The 24,608-nt window shown below is 44.6% G+C and overlaps 2 protein-coding genes across 2 annotated transcripts; one reads left to right on the top strand and one right to left on the bottom strand.

Moving 5' to 3' along the window:
* Positions 1–190: 190 nt before the first annotated feature.
* LOC134750265 (leucine-zipper-like transcriptional regulator 1) lies at positions 191–22,444 on the top strand. The gene is made up of 15 exons (XM_063685423.1): positions 191–596; positions 4,740–4,911; positions 5,766–5,902; positions 7,296–7,410; positions 7,925–8,088; positions 8,605–8,775; positions 10,643–10,784; positions 12,135–12,298; positions 12,754–12,929; positions 13,165–13,360; positions 13,980–14,131; positions 14,712–14,890; positions 18,943–19,069; positions 19,729–19,886; positions 20,963–22,444. Exons 1-15 carry the CDS (start codon positions 454–456, stop codon positions 21,149–21,151), a joined length of 2,385 nt encoding a protein of 794 aa, XP_063541493.1. The 5' UTR covers positions 191–453; the 3' UTR covers positions 21,152–22,444.
* A 454-nt stretch (positions 22,445–22,898) lies between these two features.
* On the bottom strand, positions 22,899–24,072 carry LOC134750264 (cytochrome b-c1 complex subunit 9). Its single transcript, XM_063685422.1, has 2 exons — positions 23,866–24,072; positions 22,899–23,011 (listed from the first exon to the last, which is right to left on the bottom strand). The coding sequence occupies exons 1-2, from the start codon at positions 24,004–24,006 to the stop codon at positions 22,976–22,978; spliced, it is 177 nt and encodes a 58-aa protein (XP_063541492.1). The 5' UTR covers positions 24,007–24,072; the 3' UTR covers positions 22,899–22,975.
* Positions 24,073–24,608: the final 536 nt, after the last annotated feature.

Raw genomic sequence — 24,608 nt, 5'->3', positions numbered from 1 at the left:
TACTGTTAGAAATGCTATCAACTAAATTCATGTAAAAATTTTGACGTTTCAGATCAATCTCTTCTTACACACTTACACACGGATTTCATTGATAAATTTTGTTTGTTTGTATCACGGTTATTGTTTAGTTAGTGAGAGTTTTCTTGAATACGGTTTTAAAAGTAAGTAGTCTAGTTTAACTCATAAAAACTGAACGGTCATATATTATGTGGTTTGGTTAAGATATGTTAAACAATAACTTAATTGCGGATGCATGTATTTAGCGACCTATTTCCGCGTCCCGTTTATTTTAGGAGTTGTTCCTGTTTTACCGGAATAGATATTTAAGAAAGTGGGTTTCTAGCGTCGCCGTCTAGTCTGGACACCGCTGCCTCTCTGTAATAAGTGGTACATCATTTAATTAGAGAGTGAAGCGAAATAATAATTGTGTTTTTTGAAGGAAAGGCCGCCTGAATGCAGAGCAGGGAGAAGATGATAACGGAGCAGCTGCGGAATCCGAATGAGCTGGACATCAGCCTTCGGATGGAATTTGGTCCGTTTGAAACTGTGCACAAATGGAAGAAGTTGTCTGAGTGCTATGAATTTGTTGGAGCTAAGTAAGATTACCTATTTCAAAAATTACATTTTACAGTTATGCTACAATTAGCTAGAAATATGATTAATTATTACGTTTTTTGTTATTCAATGATAACTGCCAAAAATATATTGATGTCACCACATGGTTGAAAGTCAGAAAGAGCATGTCCTCTTGCACTCACCTATTTAGAAAAATATCCTGAAAATCGTTTCCTTAAAAAAAATCCTTTCAGACCCTAGACATACTACATTATACAAGCCCCAATGGGTATGTTCTTTTCTAGTCAGAGCATTTTCTCTGAGGTTTTCACACTTATTTACAAATGTAATTGTTTAGATAAAAAGTGAACAGTTTAAGACTAATACTAATTTTATTATTATCTCCTTGGATATCACGGGCCTATGCATCCCGGTCTTTTGATAGGCTTGCGTGGGGATATAAATCCAACACGTAGAGGCCCCTTGGAGAGCTTTAATGTCATGTAGAACGCCTGCTGGAACCCGTTCACAGGCGCAACAATAGACACCCATGAACCGGTCGCAGCAGGCATTGGGACTATTGTAGAAAAAGTGAACAGTATACCGGTCTATGGATTGAAGTTTGGGTGGACAATGAGACTGGGCTATTGTAAAGAAGTCCGGACACCTGCCATAACAATGTTAAAACACGTTATCGAGGCAGGTGGTGACTTGCCGCTGACTAGATGGGCCCCTGAAACTGCCGTCGTGAAGACGACCAGGAGCAACACCGGTGTGAGCGGCTCAGGGGTGTCGAGAGGTGTGCGCCGCTTTCTACCCAGTGGCTGTTACCAGCCACTGTGCCAACTCGCGTCTTATGCATCTTTCACTTCCACCCCTGGAGCATATAGCTCTTACGACTCCCCTCTGGACGGCCAATGAAGGCAAGCCAGAGCTGAGAGTCCTGCGGGTCCCCTTGGGGTCCACTCCGACCGACGAAGACACGCCGGAGACGGAGACCCTGACCGACTCTCTGGAGCACTCGGGTCCGTGGGGTCGTCACTCCCCAACAGCTCGCCACAAGCTGCCCTGCGGGTTTATTATTATTATTATTATTATTTATTATTTCATTTTAGACAGGCAGCTGATGCTGGTACGTCTAAATCATAGTTCACTTAGCACAGTTAGCATAGTTTGTCTAGTCTATTTTTAAATTGATTAACACTTGCAGAGTTCACAACTTCTGAGGGTAATTTGTTCCAAGCCTTTACTACTCGGTTTGCAATAAAGTGTTTGCCGATATTTGTTTTGTGCTTTGTTGTTATTAGTTTAAGGTTGTGTCCTCTTGTGCGCGTGTTTGAGTTTCGAGCGAACAGATCGCTTAGTTCTGGACAGTCGTAATATCCGTTAATTATTTTGAACGTTTCGATCAAGTCGCCGCGTTCACGCCTTTTTTGCAGTGTTGTCAGGCCCAGCTTGACTAATCTTTCTTCGTATGAAAGTGACTTTAGTTGTGCGGGAATTTTAGTGAATCTACGCTGCACTCGCTCGATCATGTCAATATCTTTTTTGAAGTATGGATTCCATATCTGAAAGCCATATTCCAGAATTGGTCTTATGTAGGTCTTATATATCTTTAGCATTGTTTCGGTGGTGAGGATACGAAAAGCTTTTCTAATTATGTAGATTATAGAGTTAGCCTTTTTTACTATTCGTGAAATATGGGGTTCCCACTTGAGATCATTAGACACTATGACTCCCAGGTCTTGTTGGGTCATGGTTCCTGCTAACGCTACGCTGTTTAAAGTGTATGGCAACTTTGGGTTTTTGTTGTGCATGTGGAGGACTGTGCATTTAGATTCGTTGAGGTTTATAAGCCAGTCTAGGCACCAGTCCCTAATTCGGTTCAAATCTGACTGTAGTTTACTATGGTCTATCATGGGGTTTACAAAAAGCTTAGAGTCATCTGCAAAGAAGCTGAAGTTGGATTCGATGGTGGTTTGTAAGTCAGTAACAAATATGCTGAACATATTATTATTATTATTTGTATCTCCTTGGATATCACGGGCCTATAAATCCCGGTCTTTTGATAGGCTTGCGTGGGGATATAGATCCAACACGTAGAGGCCCCTTGGAGAGCTTTAATGTCATGTAGAACGCCTGCTGGAACCCGTTCACAGGCGCAACAATAGACACCCATGAACCGGTCGCAGCAGGCATTGGGACTATTGCAGAAAAAGTGAACAGTATACCGGTCTATGGATTGAAGTTTGGGTGGGCAATGAGACTGGGCTATTGTAAAGAACTCCGGACACCTGCCATAACAATGTTAATACACGTTATCGCGGCAGGTGGTGACTTGCCGCTGACTAGATGGGCCCCTGAAACTGCCGTCGTGAAGACGACCAGGAGCAACACCGGTGTGAGCGGCTCAGGGGTGTCGAGAGGTGTGCGCCGCTTTCTACCCAGTGACTGTTAACAGCCACTGTGCCAACTCGCGTCTTATGCATCTTTCACTTCCACCCCTGGAGCATATAGCTCTTACGACTCCCCTCTGGACGGCCAATGAAGGCAAGCCAGAGCCTTATTATTATTATTATTATTATTTGTAATGCAGGCAGGCAGTTTAAACAACTGATAATGCCTGTATCCAGAGTCATAAAGCAAGTTCTCAGTGTTGAGTAGAATTTGCTTTGTGCTTATCTAATTTATTCTTAAACTCGAAGACAAATCAAATCAAAGTCAAATAATAGTCAAATTTTTTGTATGAATTTTTGTAAATACATATGGTTATTATTTTCTCTAGACAAATTCCACTGCATTGGGGCTAGTATGTGTTATAATGACATGACATGACTTACTTCTTCAGTGGCAGTACTTCCACACAAGCCCAAAAGCCGGGCTTGCCTTAGTTGCCTTACCGAAATAATGATGTGATAAGATTAATATAGATGATTTTTAAACTGCGCGCCCAAAGAACCCATATTATTAAATTCAAGCCACAGGCACCACACACACAGTCCAACGTTTAGGGCTCCGACCATGAGGCCTTTTTCCTTCCACTTTCCCGGTGACCATAAGGCGCTCTAGATTGCCAGAGCTTCTTTGAGCAATGTGACCAAAATACTGAAAAATACGGTGCAGACACGTCGCAGAGAGCCTTCGAGAATGTGTAAGGTTGAGCTCTTCTAGATGGATGCGTTCGTAACGTGCTGCTTGAAAGCATCTATTGGCTGTCTATCCGCCAATCCGCCGCTTTTATGGTCCAGCTATTATATTATTATTACTCTAACAAATATAGATAGATATATGTGCCATTGTCAATCAAAAGGGTACTTATTGTCGGTTGTCAATAAGGCGCTATTCCCCTATAGCTTTAATTTGAAATTGAGAAGCGACAATGTGGTACCTTTTGGTTGAAAACGTCACATATATAGAAGATAGAATACCTACTATTTATTGGCAGACAACAAGCTTTGTGGAGTGAAAACAAAGGTTTTAATCAAAAAGTAGGGATTACAAAAACAATAAACGAAATAAATATCATATACAACGGAAAAAATTACCAAACCATACCATACTCAATCAATCAATAGTTGAACCATACTGTTCTACCTCAGGGATGGCCAGGGGGCGCCACAAGCCCTCGGAAATTGTCATATACTTGGAAATTTCGGCCCATGCCACCGAGCCCGGGTGGCCGAGCGGTTGAGGCATTTGTCGCGTAAACGGAGGACGCTGGTTCGATTCCAGCCCCGGGCACTGGAGGCCTTAGTAATTTTTTCCTTTGTATATGATATTTATTTCGTTTATAGTTTAAATAGTAGTGTGACTACTTGTAAAAACTCTTAAGTATTTTCATAAGAAAGTAATTCAATTTGTTCTTAGAGGATTACAAAAACATTATGAAGCCCGATTATATAATTAAAACGGAGGTAAATTTAAAACTTATTTTACGCGATTAAGTCCCGTCGTTGTGAATAATACTTACTTACTACTTACTCTGTTGGCTCAGCGACCCAAAATGAGACTTGGCCTCCGACACAAGACAGCGCCACTTTTCTCGATCCTGTGCGAGCTCTCGCCAATAATTAATAATGAATAATAATGAGTAAAAATCGTGAAAGTTTAATTTAGTGTTATATAATTGAATGCTAGCAGCATAAAGCAACCGATAGCAGCATAACAACATAACCTGTTGACAGACGGAGCAAGCACACAGCGGTGGCCTACAAGGACGCGATATATGTGTTCGGCGGCGATAACGGCAAGTTCATGCTCAACGACCTGGTTAGGTTCGACATCTGGGAGATGTCCTGGACCAAAGTGGGCTTCCAGGGCACCCCGCCAGCTCCGAGATACCACCACTCTGCTGTTGTAAGTACAAAAACTGTAATAGATGTCATAAATTAAAGAAAAAGTGACGAAGCCCTCCAGTGGTGAAGGCCGGATTCGAACCGGCGTCTTAAGCTATCGCGGCTAACGCCATGAACCCCTACAGATACACAACGTTACGATACGGTATGTTACAGATGTACAAGTTTTTTTTTGGGTTCTTCAACAGTGAAACTTACGTCTATACAAATACAAAGTCGGCACATTTGAACAAGTTGCTGATAATTTCTAAAAAGTAGGAAAGAACCGCGGAAATTCCACGGGAATTTCACAGGAAATAAAGGAAACTTTAATTTTTGAAATACCTAGAAAATTTAGATCTTCATACAAAAATATGAAAATTTTCCGAAATTTAGGAATTTCGCAATTTTGTGAACTTTCCGACGGCATATCAGTATAGTTTTAATCTTTCCAAATGACTTTTCCTCGAAGACAATAATCTGTTAAACAAAAGCCATTGTCTCTTTTGTTCGAGCTGTCGGTCTTTGTGTGCAATTGTGTGTTGGCGCGTGCCACGGCGCGTGCGGCGCTCACACACAATGGCACACAATTTCCGACCGCTCATATAAAAGGCTTTTGTTTAACAGATTACCGTCTTCGACGAAAAAGTCATTTGAGAAGATGAAGTTGTAAGTACCTTTACCGCATACGCAGTCATATATGGCAGTTGTAATATTCAACTCTATTGACAGGGTGATTTTTGGTGTATAGCGTGTCCGCCCTGTGACGGCGCGCATGGAATCGGAATGCATGAAGGTTGATATTGAGCTGTAACTGCGCGCGTAAGTTGACGTCTTTGGCGGTGAAAAGGTTAATAATTGAATGTTTGTACGCAGGTGCATCGCTCGTCCATGTTCGTGTTCGGCGGCTACACGGGCGACATACTGGCCAACTCCAACCTCACCAACAAGAACGATCTGTTCGAATTCAAGTTCTCCAGCGCACAGTGGGTGCAGTGGAAGTTCCAGGGACAGTAAGTACATCACCTGGTATTGTCTTCGGTTACCGCGATAGTTACTCATGAAATAAAACTATGAAAACGGATTATACCTATCGCGTATCGGTGTCAGCCGTTGACCACGAACGCTGTAAAGGGTTCAAAGCGTCGGGATGTATTATAAATTCAATATACGCGATATAATCCGTTTCCGTTCGTTTTCCGTTGTTAGTTTTATTACATCACCTAGATCAGCCATTCTCAAAGTGTGCTCCGCGAAGCCTCTGTTGAGGCTCCGCGAGAATACTTGTAATAATAAGAAAAAAAAAACAGCTCTTTTATAGGTATATGTCTGGTCTACAGTGACGAACGAAAATTTTAAATTTAACGCTCCGTAAAATATTAAAAAGTTAGAACCGCTGACCTAGATAGATCACTAATACAATTTAAATTCTATTCAAATAATTTTATTTGAAATCCTGCCCATGTCGCGTTAGTTACAAAATAAATCTTTACATTATGAACTATCCAGTAAAGACTATTTGACATTGAAGGCGATACACTCAAAAACACAGACAGTCCCCTATGCAGAGGATGCATGGAGACAGAAGAAACAGCCTCTCACGTGGTGCTGGAGTGCAGCGGAGTGGCCCCATACAGGGCAAAACATCTCGGATCCCCGAGAGACCTCCCCGAGGTCCTACTCAACATCAAAGGTTTGATAGGTTTCCTCGAGGAGCTGGGCTGGCAGGACTAGCCCACCCCCATGTCACGCAAAATAGGCGCCAGTCGTCGAGTTGCGGAAAATCGCCCGAACTACAATACAATACAATACACTCAAAAAAGAGTTTTGTGCTTTTGGTGGTTTGTTATATTTATTTTCGCGATAGAAGTGTAGGAACATTAATTGCATGCAAAAATATGCAAGTAAGTATAATGGGTTAGTACTGATTAGCAAAGCAATATTTTTGTTTTAATTAATATCAATTTCCGTAAAGTAACGTCTGAGTCTATTATTTCATTACAGTCTTCATTGGCGCTGTATGCTCAAAAGTTCCTACCGCCCGCACAGCGCGCTCCTATTTATTTGTTTTTATGAAGTCACCTGTCTCACATTTAGGCCTTTTGACTATAAACAATCACAAAAAAAAACCGGCCAAGTTCAGGTCGGGCTCGTCCACCGAGGGTTCCAGAGGGTCCATTCCGCTTTTTAGTATTTGTTGTTATAGCGGCAACAGAAATACATCATCTGTGAAGTTTTCAACTGTCTAGCTATCACGGTTCATGAGATACAGCCTGGTGATAGACAGACGGACAGCGGAGTCTTAGTAATAGGGTTCCGTTTTTACCCTTTGGATACGGAACCCTAAAAACTATTAAGGTTTAATGGTTACTCGTACTTCATAGTCATGAAAATTTAATTTCACAGGGAGCCAGTGCCACGGTCGGCTCACGGCGCAGCAGTTTACGACGATAAGCTTTGGATTTTCGCCGGTTACGACGGCAACGCGCGGCTTAATGATATGTGGACCATCAACTTAGTGGTGCGTACATTCTGATCTTTGTAAAATTATAGTCTGACAAACCAATTAGTCAGTAGAAACCTCTTTAGCCTCGACTTCGTCAACTAAACTAGAATTTCGGGGGACAGTTTTGTTAAACATTTGCAGTTGACTTGATAAATACTATATAAATTATTTATTTGCCAGAATATAGTGGGTATGTAGATGGTGACAAAATTATAAGTACAGTGTACTCTACTCACAATTGAGCATGCAAAAATTATAAATTACCTGTAATATATAATGTCATGCAATCAAATTAAATAATTACATCACAATAATATAAATTACAAATCATTAAGTCAATCAAGCTGGATAAATTATTCTGAGACATTTTAAAATTACAATTCGACATACTCGTATTCGTCATTGTTCAGGAAGTCACTTATGGAGTAAAAACATTTATTTAATAGCCATAACAACCTAGTTAAAGAGCCATTTATTTAGCTGTCAAATCCACAAAGTTTTTTTTTACTTAAATGAAGTCTTGTTACAGGGCGATAACCACCAATGGGAGCGCGTGGAGCAGAAAGGCCAATGCCCGCCCACCTGCTGCAACTTCCCCGTGGCGGTGGCGCGGGGCAAGATGTTCGTGTTCAGCGGGCAGAGCGGCGCCAAGATCACCAACGCGCTCTTCCAGTTCGACTTCGAGACGCACACGTGAGTTTACTACAACATGTTCGTGTTACACGAGAAGTGTACATTTTTTTAATTCGGCAGTTTTCTGATTTTGACACCCGACCGCTCAGTGTTTATCCTGTGCAGTGTTTCTCTTTCACTCCCACTCAAAAAGACAATGAGCGCAAAGTTTTGATATTTTAAATCTATTAACTTAATCTGTAAAGTCCGCTCTTTTTACAATGTATGTATGATTGTTAGGGTAAAATCTTGCATAATGTAAATGTTAAATTTGACCCACTTCCCAACTTCCAATGAAGCTGAAAATTTGCATACATATATAAGTCGAGTACCAAAGTTATATTATGGCCCATCGAGCCGATCTGATGATGGAGACACGAGCTAGTCATAGGAACTGTGATAAAACAACGCAACCTAATCGTGTTTGGGATTTTTAGCATTGTGTCGATGAGTATTTGTTGCCCGTGGAAAGAAAAGTACAGTCGGCGATAAAAGCTTGTACCAAAAATGAAATGATGGCTAAAAAGTAATTTCCAGTTGGAGCCGCGTGTGCACGGAGCACCTGCTGCGGTGCGCGGGCCCCGCGCCGGCGCGCCGCTACGGGCACGTGATGGAGGCGCACGGGCGCCACCTCTACGTGTTCGGCGGCGCCGCCGACAGCACTCTACCCAGTGACTTGCACAGCTTCGACCTGGACACGCAGATGTGGTACGTATATATATATCGCACGGACTCCACCTATACTCGCCGTTACGGGTACTAAGGTATCGCACGGACGACATCATTTTATCATGATTTCCTTTTGGGTTCAAACATGTCATGTAAATATTATACCTATAATAGGTAGTTAGAAACCTGTTTTTTTTTAATATTACGTCGGTGGCAAACAAGCATACGGCCCGCCTGATGTTAAGCAGTCTCCGTAGCCTATGTACGCCTGCAACTCCAGAGGAGTTACATGCGCGTTGCCGACCCTAACACTCCTCTCCCCCGAGCTCTGGCAACCTTACTCACCGGCAGGAACACAACACTATTAGTAGGGTCTAGTAAGTAAGTAAGTAAATATTCTTTATTGCACCAAAATTATACATTTTACATACATGTAAAACTACAAAGAAATATTTAAAGAAAAAATAGAACCAGGTAACAACAGGCGGTCTTTTCGCTAAAAAGCGATCTCTTCCAGACAACCTTTGGGTAGCAGGAAATGTAGAACTCATACAAAAGTCAACAGGTAGTGCAAAGAGCTTAAATATGGAGACTATTAAACACAAACACACATACTACAATTACTACTTACATATAAGTATTAAAACGAAACCTAACACACAAATAAATATACAATACAATATATATATATATATATAATATATATTTATACAAGCATATATACAATATATAAAATGGCAACTTAAGGCAGAGATAGAAAGTATAGTTTTAGCTGATTTTTGAATATGGGGAGAGATTTAGCTAATCTTAATTCTACTGGTAAAGCATTCCACAGCCGAACAGCCCGGAAGGTAAAAGAGCTATTATACAATTTAGAAGTAGATGAGGGAGAAGCAAGAATATGAGTCTGAGAACATCTGATAGAAGAGAGATACTTGAAACGCTCTTTGAGATAAGGTGGTGTAGCGGGGTTAAAGATAATGCCATAGAGAAGGGCGAGAACATGAGAGTCACGGCGAAGACGAATAGGAAGCCACTTGAGCTGAGAACGGAACTGTGACACATGGTCAAATTTGCGCAGACCAAATATAAACCTTATACCGAGATTCTGGAGGCGCTCGAGCTTATTCAGCTGGTCCTCCGTAAGGTCCAGATAGCAAATGTCGGCATAATCTAATATGGGCAATAAGAGGGATTGAGCTAGCGCAATCTTAGTGGCGTAAGGCAAGAAATTACGGAGTCTGCGGAGTGATGCAGTTGCAGCAAACATTTTCCTGCTAACCTCATTCACCTGAGGTACCCAAGAGAGACTCTGGTCCATCATGACACCGAGATTCTTTACCTGGAGAGAGTAGGGAATCTGAATACCGTCAAACACAATGGCAGGTAGAGAACCTAAATCAATCCGGGCAGTGAGCTTTGAGCTACCTATGACTATAACCTGAGTTTTAGTAGGGTTAACCTTGAGACCGTAACGTTTACTCCAATTTAAAATACTCTCCAAGTCAGTCAGTGTCTAGTGTTATTTGGCTGCGGTTTTCTGTAAGGTGGAGGTACCTCCCCAGTTGGGTTGAATACTTTCCTAGGTTTCGTGGAGGAGGCGGTTAGAGTAACGATATCTCGGATCGTATCGTATTTTAAATTCTAGTCTAGCATAATGTTGAGAAATTAGATATTTTAACCTCGTAAGGCCCACCATACAAAGTTTTCCTATTTTTAATTTGAACCTTCTGTTTCTATAAGTAAGTTGGGAGGAATTTCATTTGTTTTTTTTTTTCAATGAAAAAAATAAAATGCTATTTTATGTCGTTCAAGAAAGGTTCGAATTAGATTGCAACTAATATGTACATTGTGCATTGTATATTGAGCCTTACGAGGTTAAATAAATGAGTGTAAATTTGCACAGGTCCGTTGTACACCCGGCACACGACTCGCAAGTCCCGGTCGGTCGACTGTTCCACGCGGGCGCCGTGGTCGGCGACGCGCTGTACGTGTTCGGCGGCACCGTCGACAACAACGTGCGCAGCGGCGAGCTGTTCTGCTTCCAGGTATATAACTAATGTATAAACAGGTCTGTAGTGGTCGGTGACACACTCCCAAGTCCCGGTCGGTCGACTGTTCCACGCGGGCGCCGTGGTCGGCGACGCGCTGTACGTGTTCGGCGGCACCGTCGACAACAACGTGCGCAGCGGCGAGCTGTTCTGCTTCCAGGTGTGTATTATTGTGGTAGACACACTCCCGAGCAGGGATGTTGCGGATGCCGATTTTTTGGCATCCGTGGACGCGGATGCAGATGCGGATTTTTAAAGGCTCACATCGCGGATGCGGATGCGGATGTCGAGATTAGGGCACATAAAAAAACGTTAAATATTACACTTTAGTAATTTTCATTTCAAAAACAAAACAAAACTTTTAGTATTTGAAAAAGAATATAGGTGCCTTACAATCACATTCCTATATTAAAATCCAAATAATCCAAACTTTTCACTTCTTGTCGCTGTCCGTCATAGGCTAAAGTACTCGATCGACGAATCACAAAAACGAAACGAGATTCCTATTGGCTAATGACGAAATTACCTAGCACTTACGCCGCCGCTAAGACGTTCCTGTACCTACCTGTTCCACATCCGCATCCGCATCGATTTTATGCGGATGCGGATGTCGAAAATAATGCGGAAGTTCCACGGTTGCGGATGCGGATGCGAATATTCGCAAAATCCCTGCTGCCGAGTACCGACGCGTTACCGTGCAATAAGTTTTCTAATCGAAGTGCTGTAATCTGTCAATACAAAAGTTCTCTGAGGCACACTCCCCTCTCAAAAACTTGTATCTCATAAAGTACATTGACATCAGCATATTTACTTTTATCAGCTTTCATTTTAGGCTTCAAATGCCATAGAATATAAGTAATCGAATTTACACTGTGGTGAGACATACTAACATTATTATAGAATATAAGTAAATTTTCCTATAGGTACCTAAAATACGAAGGATGACACTACAATTGGTCGCACTTCAAGACCACGACAATGACATCAGTTGTGCGGTTTTTTACCCTTTAACATGAATCTAGTATAAAACTGAATTAGGCATGAGTGGTGGGGGGAACTGTCAGAACGGGATAGTCTTATGTATCTTTCAGTAGGATAGCAGAGAATGCGTTATTATTGTTTGTCCTTGTTACATCCTCACCTTTTTTTGTTATTCCTTACCGTAAATTAGTATGGTTTATGGTGGGCTACAAATCTAATCGACCAATCATATTGTCGCATTGCGTATGTTCTGTCCCTCACGGGCGCACGCGGGGTAGGCCACTTCTATAGGATCCTACCTTCTATGCTCTTTAAACATTGCATATAGCCATAAACCATAAAATTAACTGTAAATCTTTATTTTAGCTGTCTGACTACCCGCGCTGCACGCTGCACGACGACTTCGGCCGCATACTTAAATCCCAGCAGTTCTGCGATGTGGTAGTCCTTGTGGGGGTTGAAGAAAGTTGTGTCTTAGCACACCAAGCCCTGTTAGCTGCAAGGTCTACTTATTTACGTGCCAGAATACAGTAAGTATAACGAGCAGTAGCATTATAGTGGTAAAATAGTAGTCGGTGGTCGCCTTTGTCAGAGGACATAATATATTCACACTACCTACATAATTTTCACTGCCTAATGTTTTGTTTAAACCCAGCTAGGGTTTCTCTGTCAAGAGAGCTCTCCTTTGGCAATGTTAGTGTCGATCTGAGCATTATCGTGTATTCAACTTAAAAATAAATAATTTACTCAAGACCTAGTGCTTTGACTGTTATTACTAAACAAACGGACCAAGCCGATATTTGAGTGCAAAAGATCTCACATCGTGTTCTCTTTCTCGCTCGAAGCAATCGGCGAAGACGAATTGAGTGATATATCAATATATCATTGTTGATGTTGTTGGTACCGCGCAGCAGACCGCGTTTTTTTTTGCTCCAACTACATGCACAGTGTGCAAGCACCATTACCAACTACATTTTGTTCGCAGGGAAGCGCGCGAAGAACTATCCCGACGCATAGACGAAGGCCTCGAAAAGCCCCTAGAAGTTTACGACTATAAGGCGAAACCGCGACTCACGCTAAAGTTACCTGAAGCCACACCAGAGGCGTTCGACATGGTGCTCAACTTCATATACACGGATCGGATCGACCCGCGCGAGAAATGTGAGTTATGTTTCAACCGTAAAAGCGAGACACCGACAAGTTTCAGGGAGGACCGAACACCAAAATTCTATATTACCAGCGACATTTCTAGGTGCATATATCATTGTTTAGATGAAATAAGCAAGAGCTTAGTAGCATTGCATTTAAAATGCAAATTTTATTGGCCTATTATCTGAAGGGAATTTCTCACTTACTAAACATACATCATAATTGTTATAAATAACTTTTTCTACAGATGAAGACCCCGAAAAACCCTCCACAATCCTACAAGTAATGGAAGTCCTCCGCCTAGCGCTACGCCTAAACATTCCTCGCCTCCGCGGGCTATGCGCCCGCTTCCTCAAGGCCAACCTCTGCTACAGCAACGTGTTGCCAGCTCTCCACTCCGCGCACCACGCCCAGGTGCATTCCGTCAAGGAGTACTGCCTCAGGTATGTGCTACGTGTGCTACGGCTGAATACATCGGCTACGCGCTCCTTCTCAAGGACAATGCCAGGTATAACAACGTGCTACGGGTGAACATATCGGCTGCAACGTGTTTGGCAGCTCTACTCCGCGCACAATAATTTTTGCATTCTTTTGGCATTTAAAAGAGCATGTTTTGGACTATATGCTGGTAGCAATAACTCAATAACGACAATAAGTACCCTTTTGATTGACGATGACACATTGTTTGTCCAATGTCATTGCGTCTCACTCTCTTATTAAGCAAAATGTGTGACCCTTAGGGATGGTGTTACGTGTGCTACACTGGACATATCGGCTACGCGCTACTTTAAGAAATCTGCTACAACAATGTGTTGTCATTGTCACTTGCCAGCTCTCAACTTCAACCAATAACATTCTTCTTTAATAATTCATACTAAGGAAGGGAATCTATGAAAGCATAACCGCTCGAACAGATTGCGTTCACACTTACGACTTCTACTAGTGTTAAATTACAAATATCAACAATAAAATTGTTACGCTAAGGTATAGGCATTTATAACCTTTTAATTTAGGAGAGGTCGGCTTATTTTCTTCATTTAAACTCTTATTTCTATTTCGCAGATTTCTAGTAAAGGACTACAATTTTACGCAAATAGTGATGTCACCGGAATTCGAAACGATGGAAAAGAGTCTCATGGTGGAAATGATCCGTCGTCGCCACCGACCACAGGGCAAACCACCGGCGCCGCAGGAAAGCGACGAAGATATTATAGGTTAGTATCGCGATTCTATACAGGTTGTGGTGTAGGACTATACTTGAAGACAAGAGTCTTATGGTGGAAGTGACCCGTCGTCGGTACCAGGGATGTTGCGAATATTCGCATCCGCAACCGCGGAACTTCCGCATTATTTTCAACATCCGCATCCGCATAATATCGATGCGGAGCGTAATGCGGATGCGGATGTGGAACAGGTAGGTACAGGAACGTCTTAGCGGCGGCGTAAATGCTAGGTAATTTCGTCATTAGCCAATAGGAATCTCGTTTCGTTTTTGTGATTCGTCGATTGAGCACTAGCCTATGACGGACAGAGACGAGAAGTGAAAAGTTTGTTTATTTTGGACTTTAGTATAGTAATGCGATTGTGGGGCACCTATACGCTTGTTCAAGTACTAAAAGTTTTGTTATTATGTGCCTAACCTCGACATCCGGCGGATGTGAGCCTTTAAAAATTCGCATCTGCATCCGCATCCGCGGATGTCGAAAAATAGGCATCCGCATTATCCGCAACATCCCTAATCTGAAGATACCGATTTGATGTCTTTCTAATGTCAATACATTTTTGATCCGTAAGGAACAACCCTCGAGCAAGACATGTCCGTGTTCGTGGGTGGCGCCGGCGCGGGGCTGAGCGACGTGCGCCTGCGCGTGGGCGCCGCCTCGCGCCCCGCGCACCGCTCCATCCTCGCCGCGCGCGCCGCATACTTCGAGGCCATGTTCCGCTCCTTCTGCCCCAGCGACAACACCGTCAACGTGAGTGTACACACAGACCCGGCGTGTCCGTGGCGGCTGCGCCCGCGCACCGCTCCATCCTCGCCGCGCGCGCCGCATACTTCGAGGCCATGTTCCGCTCCTTCTGCCCCAGCGACAACACCGTCAACGTGAGTGTACACACAGACCCGGCGTGTCCGTGGCGGCTGCGCCCGCGCACCGCTCCATCCTCGCCGCGCGCGCCGCATACTTCGAGGCCATGTTCCGCTCCTTCTGCCCCAGCGACAACACCGTCAACGTGAGTGTACACACAGACCCGGCGTGTCCGTGGCGGCTGCGCCCGCGCACCGCTCCATCCTCGCCGCGCGCGCCGCATACTTCGAGGCCATGTTCCGCTCCTTCTGCCCCAGCGACAACACCGTCAACGTGAGTGTACACACAGACCCGGCGTGTCCGTGGCGGCTGCGCCCGCGCACCGCTCCATCCTCGCCGCGCGCGCCGCATACTTCGAGGCCATGTTCCGCTCCTTCTGCCCCAGCGACAACACCGTCAACGTGAGTGTACACACAGACCCGGCGTGTCCGTGGCGGCTGCGCCCGCGCACCGCTCCATCCTCGCCGCGCGCGCCGCATACTTCGAGGCCATGTTCCGCTCCTTCTGCCCCAGCGACAACACCGTCAACGTGAGTGTACACACAGACCCGGCGTGTCCGTGGCGGCTGCGCCCGCGCACCGCTCCATCCTCGCCGCGCGCGCCGCATACTTCGAGGCCATGTTCCGCTCCTTCTGCCCCAGCGACAACACCGTCAACGTGAGTGTACACACAGACCCGGCGTGTCCGTGGCGGCTGCGCCCGCGCACCGCTCCATCCTCGCCGCGCGCGCCGCATACTTCGAGGCCATGTTCCGCTCCTTCTGCCCCAGCGACAACACCGTCAACGTGAGTGTACACACAGACCCGGCGTGTCCGTGGCGGCTGCGCCCGCGCACCGCTCCATCCTCGCCGCGCGCGCCGCATACTTCGAGGCCATGTTCCGCTCCTTCTGCCCCAGCGACAACACCGTCAACGTGAGTGTACACACAGACCCGGCGTGTCCGTGGCGGCTGCGCCCGCGCACCGCTCCATCCTCGCCGCGCGCGCCGCATACTTCGAGGCCATGTTCCGCTCCTTCTGCCCCAGCGACAACACCGTCAACGTGAGTGTACACACAGACCCGGCGTGTCCGTGGCGGCTGCGCCCGCGCACCGCTCCATCCTCGCCGCGCGCGCCGCATACTTCGAGGCCATGTTCCGCTCCTTCTGCCCCAGCGACAACACCGTCAACGTGAGTGTACACACAGACCCGGCGTGTCCGTGGCGGCTGCGCCCGCGCACCGCTCCATCCTCGCCGCGCGCGCCGCATACTTCGAGGCCATGTTCCGCTCCTTCTGCCCCAGCGACAACACCGTCAACGTGAGTGTACACACAGACCCGGCGTGTCCGTGGCGGCTGCGCCCGCGCACCGCTCCATCCTCGCCGCGCGCGCCGCATACTTCGAGGCCATGTTCCGCTCCTTCTGCCCCAGCGACAACACCGTCAACGTGAGTGTACACACAGACCCGGCGTGTCCGTGGCGGCTGCGCCCGCGCACCGCTCCATCCTCGCCGCGCGCGCCGCATACTTCGAGGCCATGTTCCGCTCCTTCTGCCCCAGCGACAACACCGTCAACGTGAGTGTACACACAGACCCGGCGTGTCCGTGGCGGCTGCGCCCGCGCACCGCTCCATCCTCGCCGCGCGCGCCGCATACTTCGAGGCCATGTTCCGCTCCTTCTGCCCCAGCGACAACACCGTCAACGTGAGTGTACACACAGACCCGGCGTGTCCGTGGCGGCTGCGCCCGCGCACCGCTCCATCCTCGCCGCGCGCGCCGCATACTTCGAGGCCATGTTCCGCTCCTTCTGCCCCAGCGACAACACCGTCAACGTGAGTGTACACACAGACCCGGCGTGTCCGTGGCGGCTGCGCCCGCGCACCGCTCCATCCTCGCCGCGCGCGCCGCATACTTCGAGGCCATGTTCCGCTCCTTCTGCCCCAGCGACAACACCGTCAACGTGAGTGTACACACAGACCCGGCGTGTCCGTGGCGGCTGCGCCCGCGCACCGCTCCATCCTCGCCGCGCGCGCCGCATACTTCGAGGCCATGTTCCGCTCCTTCTGCCCCAGCGACAACACCGTCAACGTGAGTGTACACACAGACCCGGCGTGTCCGTGGCGGCTGCGCCCGCGCACCGCTCCATCCTCGCCGCGCGCGCCGCATACTTCGAGGCCATGTTCCGCTCCTTCTGCCCCAGCGACAACACCGTCAACGTGAGTGTACACACAGACCCGGCGTGTCCGTGGCGGCTGCGCCCGCGCACCGCTCCATCCTCGCCGCGCGCGCCGCATACTTCGAGGCCATGTTCCGCTCCTTCTGCCCCAGCGACAACACCGTCAACGTGAGTGTACACACAGACCCGGCGTGTCCGTGGCGGCTGCGCCCGCGCACCGCTCCATCCTCGCCGCGCGCGCCGCATACTTCGAGGCCATGTTCCGCTCCTTCTGCCCCAGCGACAACACCGTCAACGTGAGTGTACACACAGACCCGGCGTGTCCGTGGCGGCTGCGCCCGCGCACCGCTCCATCCTCGCCGCGCGCGCCGCATACTTCGAGGCCATGTTCCGCTCCTTCTGCCCCAGCGACAACACCGTCAACGTGAGTGTACACACAGACCCGGCGTGTCCGTGGCGGCTGCGCCCGCGCACCGCTCCATCCTCGCCGCGCGCGCCGCATACTTCGAGGCCATGTTCCGCTCCTTCTGCCCCAGCGACAACACCGTCAACGTGAGTGTACACACAGACCCGGCGTGTCCGTGGCGGCTGCGCCCGCGCACCGCTCCATCCTCGCCGCGCGCGCCGCATACTTCGAGGCCATGTTCCGCTCCTTCTGCCCCAGCGACAACACCGTCAACGTGAGTGTACACACAGACCCGGCGTGTCCGTGGCGGCTGCGCCCGCGCACCGCTCCATCCTCGCCGCGCGCGCCGCATACTTCGAGGCCATGTTCCGCTCCTTCTGCCCCAGCGACAACACCGTCAACGTGTGTACACTGTACAGTGGACAAATAGAGATCCGTGAGGTCCTGAACGTGACATGGCGAGCGGCAAATCAAGGCCATAACACCAGGCGCCAGGCCATTCATACATTACGCTCGATCAAATGTATGAACGGCCTTGATTTGTCGCTCGCCGCGCAGCGCGCTACTTGCGTCCAGTCTTCAGCCGTGAGGAGAGCAGACTGCAGTTTCAGGATCCGCAAAAATGCTGAGATCGACGATTTTGTGGCTGTTCCCCAATATTATCGGCGAGATAAAGACCCATTTCCTGCGCTGGCCCGGCCACTTCGTTACATTGTGAGGATCGCGACGCTAAAATGATACCTGGGACGCTCAGTAGGGTAAAGGACGACCAAGATTTCGCTGGGGCAATACTGTTTAATCGCGTTGCGCGATCTCCAAGCCCGTAACTGGCGGAAGATTGCACAGAATCGAAAAACCCCTGCAGATAACTGTACTCGTGTCGGAGGCCAAAACTCATTTCGAGTCGCTGCGCAATTAAGTTAATGAGTTAGTTTTAGTTACTCTAAAATCGAAACTCTGCTTGAGATGGAAATTGCTGGACTATGAACACAATCCGAAAGCATAGCGGCCACGTACCTATCCTATGCACTTCGATGCCAAACGGACTTTTGATTTCGGAGTACGGCCTGAAACTTTTCACCCGCAAATTTTTTGCTCCCGCGCTACTCTCAGGAATTTGTTCCCTTATTGAATGTTAATTAATCATCATAAGGCAGATGTAATGAATAATACTTTTCCATCGTATTTGTTGAATTAGTCACTACATCTGTATCATATTATATTCAGCCCGTAAGTCAGGTGTTTTCTATAGGTACATACCTACAACTGTATTCTTGCAACATTTTTTTTGAAATTTATATAATGGCAAGCATTTAAATTTAGGTGGTAACTAATCATTTAAAACGACAATGCTTATTGACTACATCCCTGTTTGCCTACAGATTCAAATATGCGACACGGTGCCTTCAGAGGAAGCTTTCGACTCGCTGCTGCGGTACATTTACTACGGAGACACCAACATGCCTACTGAAGATTCACTCTACTTGTTCCAAGCGCCGATTTATTACGGTAAATATGTTTTAGAATCGCACACTTGGGAATATAAAAACATCACAAGAAGTTATTATCTGTTAATTAGCTTATGTCAGTTTTTATTGTTTTGCTCATTTTGTTATTACTGTCCCTCTAACAAGCATAATATGTATTTTGCATTACTGTTAACGCTCAGTAGCCAACATAATTTTTGCATGTATCGACCTATCTCATTAAGTGAAATGTAATATTTCTTTTGAGACAAATAAATATCTTTAACCCGAAATATTCCTAACTATGGCTTGTACAGTTGACAATATTATTTATTTTTTCACCATACATATTTACATAAAAATATGATTGAATACAACCTCGTAATCATCGATTCTATCTATATAATTCTACATACCGATAAATAAAGTAAAGAACAAATTGTTGACTAACCTGATCTAATCTCAACAAGATCGGGTTACCCCTTTGGGTTGGAACATTGCTCCAGCACTTCGTGGCGAAGTATCTGAAACTGCCACGAAATGGGATATGGGACGTAAAGACAAACGCTTATCTCAGGAGTATAGGTTTAATCTGATATGTGATGCTAGGGTATAATATTGTGAGAGAGTGTATATGGCGCACACTACAGCAGATAGGGTTGAATTGAATCGTAAATTTTAAATTCATTTCCGTATTCCCAGGATTTACCAACAACCGTCTCCAAGTATTCTGCAAGCACAACCTACAGAGCAATGTCACCCCGGACAACGTATTAGCGATACTACAAGCAGCGGACCGAATGCGCGCCGCTGACATTAAGGAATACGCGCTCAAGATGATCGTGCACAACTTTTACCAGGTGAGCCATGTCACCAGACAACGCACCTCTTGTTTAAAGTTGGCATATGTTTTTTATACATAATTGTAGAAGAGTTGCAAACTAAGAAAAAATCGTCGTTCAGACTGTTGTTGTAAATAAGTGGTACAGCCAGGCCTATGGAACTCTCCGCGCGAGCTCGGATTTACGACGACGACTCGCTTCCCGCCGGCGGGACTCAAGCTAGCCAAGTAGCCAGTTGGTTGCCACACGCGCTCACGCACGCACGTCACCGCGCGCTATGCCAAAGAAATGTCTTCGTCACGAACATATAACACATCTTGTTGTGTGGATGGATGCAGAAACAACAAAACATATAAAAAATATAGTTTTTTCCTCTTTCGACGGATGAGGAAAAGTAAGTGGACATTCTCAATATAGGTACTTACACCTACTGTTATAATTTTTACTATAGTTACAAGCTACGTAGGTACTATTAAATTGTTTTAAAGATGTAGGTAATGTTTTTTACGACACATTTATAGCTAGATATCTACCTAAGACACCTAAGTATTTGAACGAAGCGTCGGCAACCCTAGCGTTGTGTCGGCGCGCGCGGTGAGGGGAGCGGCACGTTGAAGGTCACTCCATTGTATTTTTGTGTAGGTATCAAAACGGTAGGTATTTGCGTTTTCTTTGAGATATAAGTATCTGTTCGTAAGAACTATTATATAATCTGTGGTACAGCGATGACTCCGTACCTACATCTAAAGTCGTCGTCAATAGAACTTGCAAATAATGTAAACAAACCATTTTACCTTCATTACTTCGTAATCTCGCTCTTTAAAAGGACAACTATGACCTTATCAACAGTCTATATATTTAGATATTTTATATATATAAATGTTTAATTAAATTAAATGTTAATTATGAATATTTCAGGGAAAATAACCTTTGTAAAAATGTTAGGTTATGTAACGCTAACAAAATCTGTCATATTTGTTTACATTATTGGCAAGTTCTATTGACCGCGACTTTAGTACGAATTTTACCTATTTCTGCTATCTAAATATCTCTGTGCTAAATCAATTTACGTTACGTTAACCAATCTTCAACAGCTGGCCCACCAGGAGTCCATAAAGACCCTCCCCCAGCCCCTCCTCGTGGACATCGTGGTGGCGCTCGCCACTGCGCGCCGCGCCGACTCCCCCCTCCCGCCGCAGCCGCGCTCGCTGCCCTCCTCCTCCTCCGCCGACACGCTGGCCGACGACGACCATAGGAGGAAGGACCATCCCAACTATTGGTAGAATGGTAGTTAGGCCTGAACATTCATGTAGTCCACAGCCGCGCTCGCTGAACGTAGACATGAGATGATGAGACTCCACAGTCGGGTTCGGTCTCGGCCGTTAAGGACCATTGTAGGAATTCCATATTGGTAGTTAGGCCTGAACTGACGTCCATGGAGTCCACAGCCGCTTCTCTCGTCATTGTCCACCGACACGGACAATAAATAGGGCTTTGAGTTCTTGTACTCTATAGAAATTATAATTATGTCATGCAACAGTTTGAATTTCTAATAGTTACATAGTCAATTATTAGATATATAGGTAAGTTATTGACACAATTGATTTGTATATAAAAAAGAACATTATTATTTTCAGCGTGTTATGTAAAAAAAAATTATATAACTTTACTATACATATAGATAGGCAATGTATTTGTTAGCCAAGACTGCATTTATTTTATTATTAACGCTTGTGGGAGATTAGGAGATACTCATACGTTTTCAATTTGACTTTTTTAGCAAACTTTATGTATACACATTACACACCTAAAAAAATTGTTATTTGTTTTACAAGGCGGCAAAATTATTGTGCTATTGTTGATTACGCCTTTACAAGCTGGTCTGATGAAAAACTGTTTTATTTTTTTCAATAAGATGTACGTTTTTTAATTCTATCAAGGCAGCAGTGACACCTACCTGGTCATCATACTAACATATTTTTAGGACAGGTATGGACTGCCAGAAGATGTTTCATACCTGGTTAAATATCACAAATGTTACTGCTTTCTCTCTAATACTGGTGTTTGTATGGATGCAATGGTTCATGCATCAAGAAGTCACTTGTTTTGCTATGACACCACATTAGTGCCAAGAATAGTTCCAGGGACTTATTATTTTTAACTATTTCGAAGGCTAAAAAAGAGGCCTGACAATTTGAATCTTTTTGCAACAAAATAAGACATGTCCTAGTAGAAGTAGATTCTCATTAGTGGCGAGCTAACATCATACCAAGCTAAATCTTTGCAATTACAAAGTGTGGCCATGTCAGCATTCATTTCAAATTTCTATAAAAATATTACCTTTATAGTGCCACGCCTCACTTTGTTCTATTCTAATTAGTGCACAGTTAGCTTAAACAGACTAGAGGAGAATGTAATAATAATAATAATATCCAGAAGGAGATACAAATAATAATAATAAAATACTTTATTGTGCACTACAAAGAAAAATACATGTTACAAACAAAGACAGGACATAAGTGAGTAGGTAACAACAGGCGGACTTATCGCTAAAAAGCGATCTCTTCCAGACAACCTTCGTGTACTGTAATATAATGCCAATACCAATGTAATGAATAACTTGGGGAAAGTTTTGGCCTATTATCTTACTAACATTTTTACTGATTCTTTTCTCATTCAAGATAATGGACTAAGGCTGGTTAACATCTAAATTGAATATAGTTGTACCACAACGGAATTTAAATATGTTCCAAGAAGCACTTGTGTAAATGTCATGTTAGTGTGCACTTTATTTTCATAATTTTCGTTTATAGGTATGTAAGAAATGTTTACTAATCTAGTCATTTTAAAGTGTATTGAGACACCATCTGCCATCATATATTAAAAGGCAGTCTTCTGCGAACAAAATGTTCTAAGAAGACTGCCTTTAAGTATCCGACGGCAGCCATATTACTGCATCTAACATGACATTGTAGTTGAGTAATTACCGACATAAATATATCCTAAGACAAATGAAATAAGTTGTTTATTTTTAAGTTTAATTAAATCACATTATTCTCAACAAAATTATCTAATAAATTAATCCATTTGATGTTGGTATTGTTTCATTACTTGTACTTGTGTTCAATGTCCTTCCAGAGTTTCTGTAAAGAAAAAAAAAACAGGAGTCATTAACAATGAAATAGACTCATCGAATTTACAAAATTGCCCAAAATCACTGGTGTAAAAGTTCTGGTTGGACAGTTGAATGCCCTCACAAAATAATGGCCAGGATTATTTTGTGAGGGCATTCAACTGTCTGAATTAATCAAGTTACAAAAGGTTTGCATTGTATGTATGGAGACATTTGGATGATTCTTCTGAAACTATTATTTTACACTAGCCATATTCAACCTTTTCTTTATGAGGGCCATGGGAAGGTTATGTGTCTATATATCAGGATGAGTATATGCATCATGTTTAATTTATTGGTCCTCTGTCATTCGCCATTTGATCCATACTGGAAGCAACAGTGTGTACTCAGAACATTAGTACTACAAATTGATCTTATTCATACTGGTACCTACATATGACTACCCAACATAATTAATAGGTATTTATATATGATAGACAGCGTCTGGGTGGGCTTCAGTAGATAGGCGTTAGGTATAGCTTCTGCAAGATGAAGATGCACTTGCATCATCCCACCAAAGAGTATAATAGTATATGTATCATCCCACTAACTCGGGGTTAAGCAGTTAAATCGTTAACCTAGTGTCAAATTGTACTGGTAACTCTAGGTTTAACCGGTGCAAGTCGGACTAACAAGTTATTGGATATGTCTCTTAACCTCAATGATACTTTCAGCAGATTCTTGACAATATGTATTTAAGAATAATATTTTTAATAACTTTTTATCTGGAAGGAAATTAACTCATCGCAGTTAACACCCAAAGAGAATTGTTTTAAATAGAGAACTAGGATCATCAAGACAAAAATTATATAACTAAATACTCACTCCCTTGTTTATACTCTCGAAGATGGAAACTGCTACTACATCGAACGTTCGCTCGAAGAAGAAAGTACCGCCAGCGACGGCCAGAAAGAACGTCGATGTTCTTTTAAACAAAGCGCGGTTTAGCGTAGCCAAGAAAGACATTTTCGCAGAAAATTTCTTCTCTCACGTCGAAAGGTCACAAAATTTTTTAGACAGCCATAGGCAAGATAAACGTAAGTGTCAAAAGGGTTGCCATACGTGCCACGGTGCCATTAAATAACCAAAGACAAGATAACAATTAAACCTAGTTTACACGTCCGGATTGAACAATCGTGGTAGATGGACAGTACGCAACAGTGTCTCAATCAAGGGCCTGACACTCTTTGATAGAGAAAGATAGGCTTATTGCGATTCCTATAAGAGGAAAGAGAAAATAGTGCCATGCTGTCCTCATCAACGACCGGGTGGCATCATAGGTAGGAGGCGAAATACCGAAATTTATAAGAATGAAAGAGAAAAAATCCTATGCTGCCCAAATTTTATATGAATATTCTTTCTCTTACCCTCGGTGGCGCGTCTATAACTACTTGTATATACTATGTCTATGGTCTCAATAAATGAATTTCTGTTTTCGTGGTAGACCCGCAGGAAACAGCTTTTATTTAATTTATTATCTGGCAAACTCTCGGCAAACAATTTCCGGTACCAAAATAAGGCGCGGTAATTTAAAGATTTTAAAGATATCGTGAGCAGCCGTTTTATTG

This window comes from Cydia strobilella, chromosome 19, assembly GCF_947568885.1.
Source record: "Cydia strobilella chromosome 19, ilCydStro3.1, whole genome shotgun sequence".
Lineage (NCBI taxonomy): Eukaryota > Metazoa > Arthropoda > Insecta > Lepidoptera > Tortricidae > Cydia > Cydia strobilella.
The sequence above is the reverse complement of the archived record's forward strand: the minus strand, read 5'-3'. Positions and strand labels throughout refer to the sequence as shown.

What these genes read in the sequence shown, in the direction of transcription:
- LOC134750265 (XM_063685423.1), top strand. Translation starts at nt 454, where the DNA reads ATGCAGAGCAGGGAGAAGATGATAACGGAGCAGCTGCGGAATCCGAAT. An exon ending in TATGAATTTGTTGGAGCTAA is followed by an intron (nt 597 to 4,739) that starts GTAAGATTACCT and finishes ACCTGTTGACAG; the next exon opens with ACGGAGCAAGCACACAGCGG. An exon ending in TCGTGCACAACTTTTACCAG is followed by an intron (nt 19,887 to 20,962) that starts GTGAGCCATGTC and finishes AATCTTCAACAG; the next exon opens with CTGGCCCACCAGGAGTCCAT.
- LOC134750264 (XM_063685422.1), bottom strand. Translation starts at nt 24,006, where the DNA reads ATGTCTTTCTTGGCTACGCTAAACCGCGCTTTGTTTAAAAGAACATCG. An exon ending in TCGAGAGTATAAACAAGGGA is followed by an intron (nt 23,012 to 23,865) that starts GTGAGTATTTAG and finishes TTTTCTTTACAG; the next exon opens with AAACTCTGGAAGGACATTGA.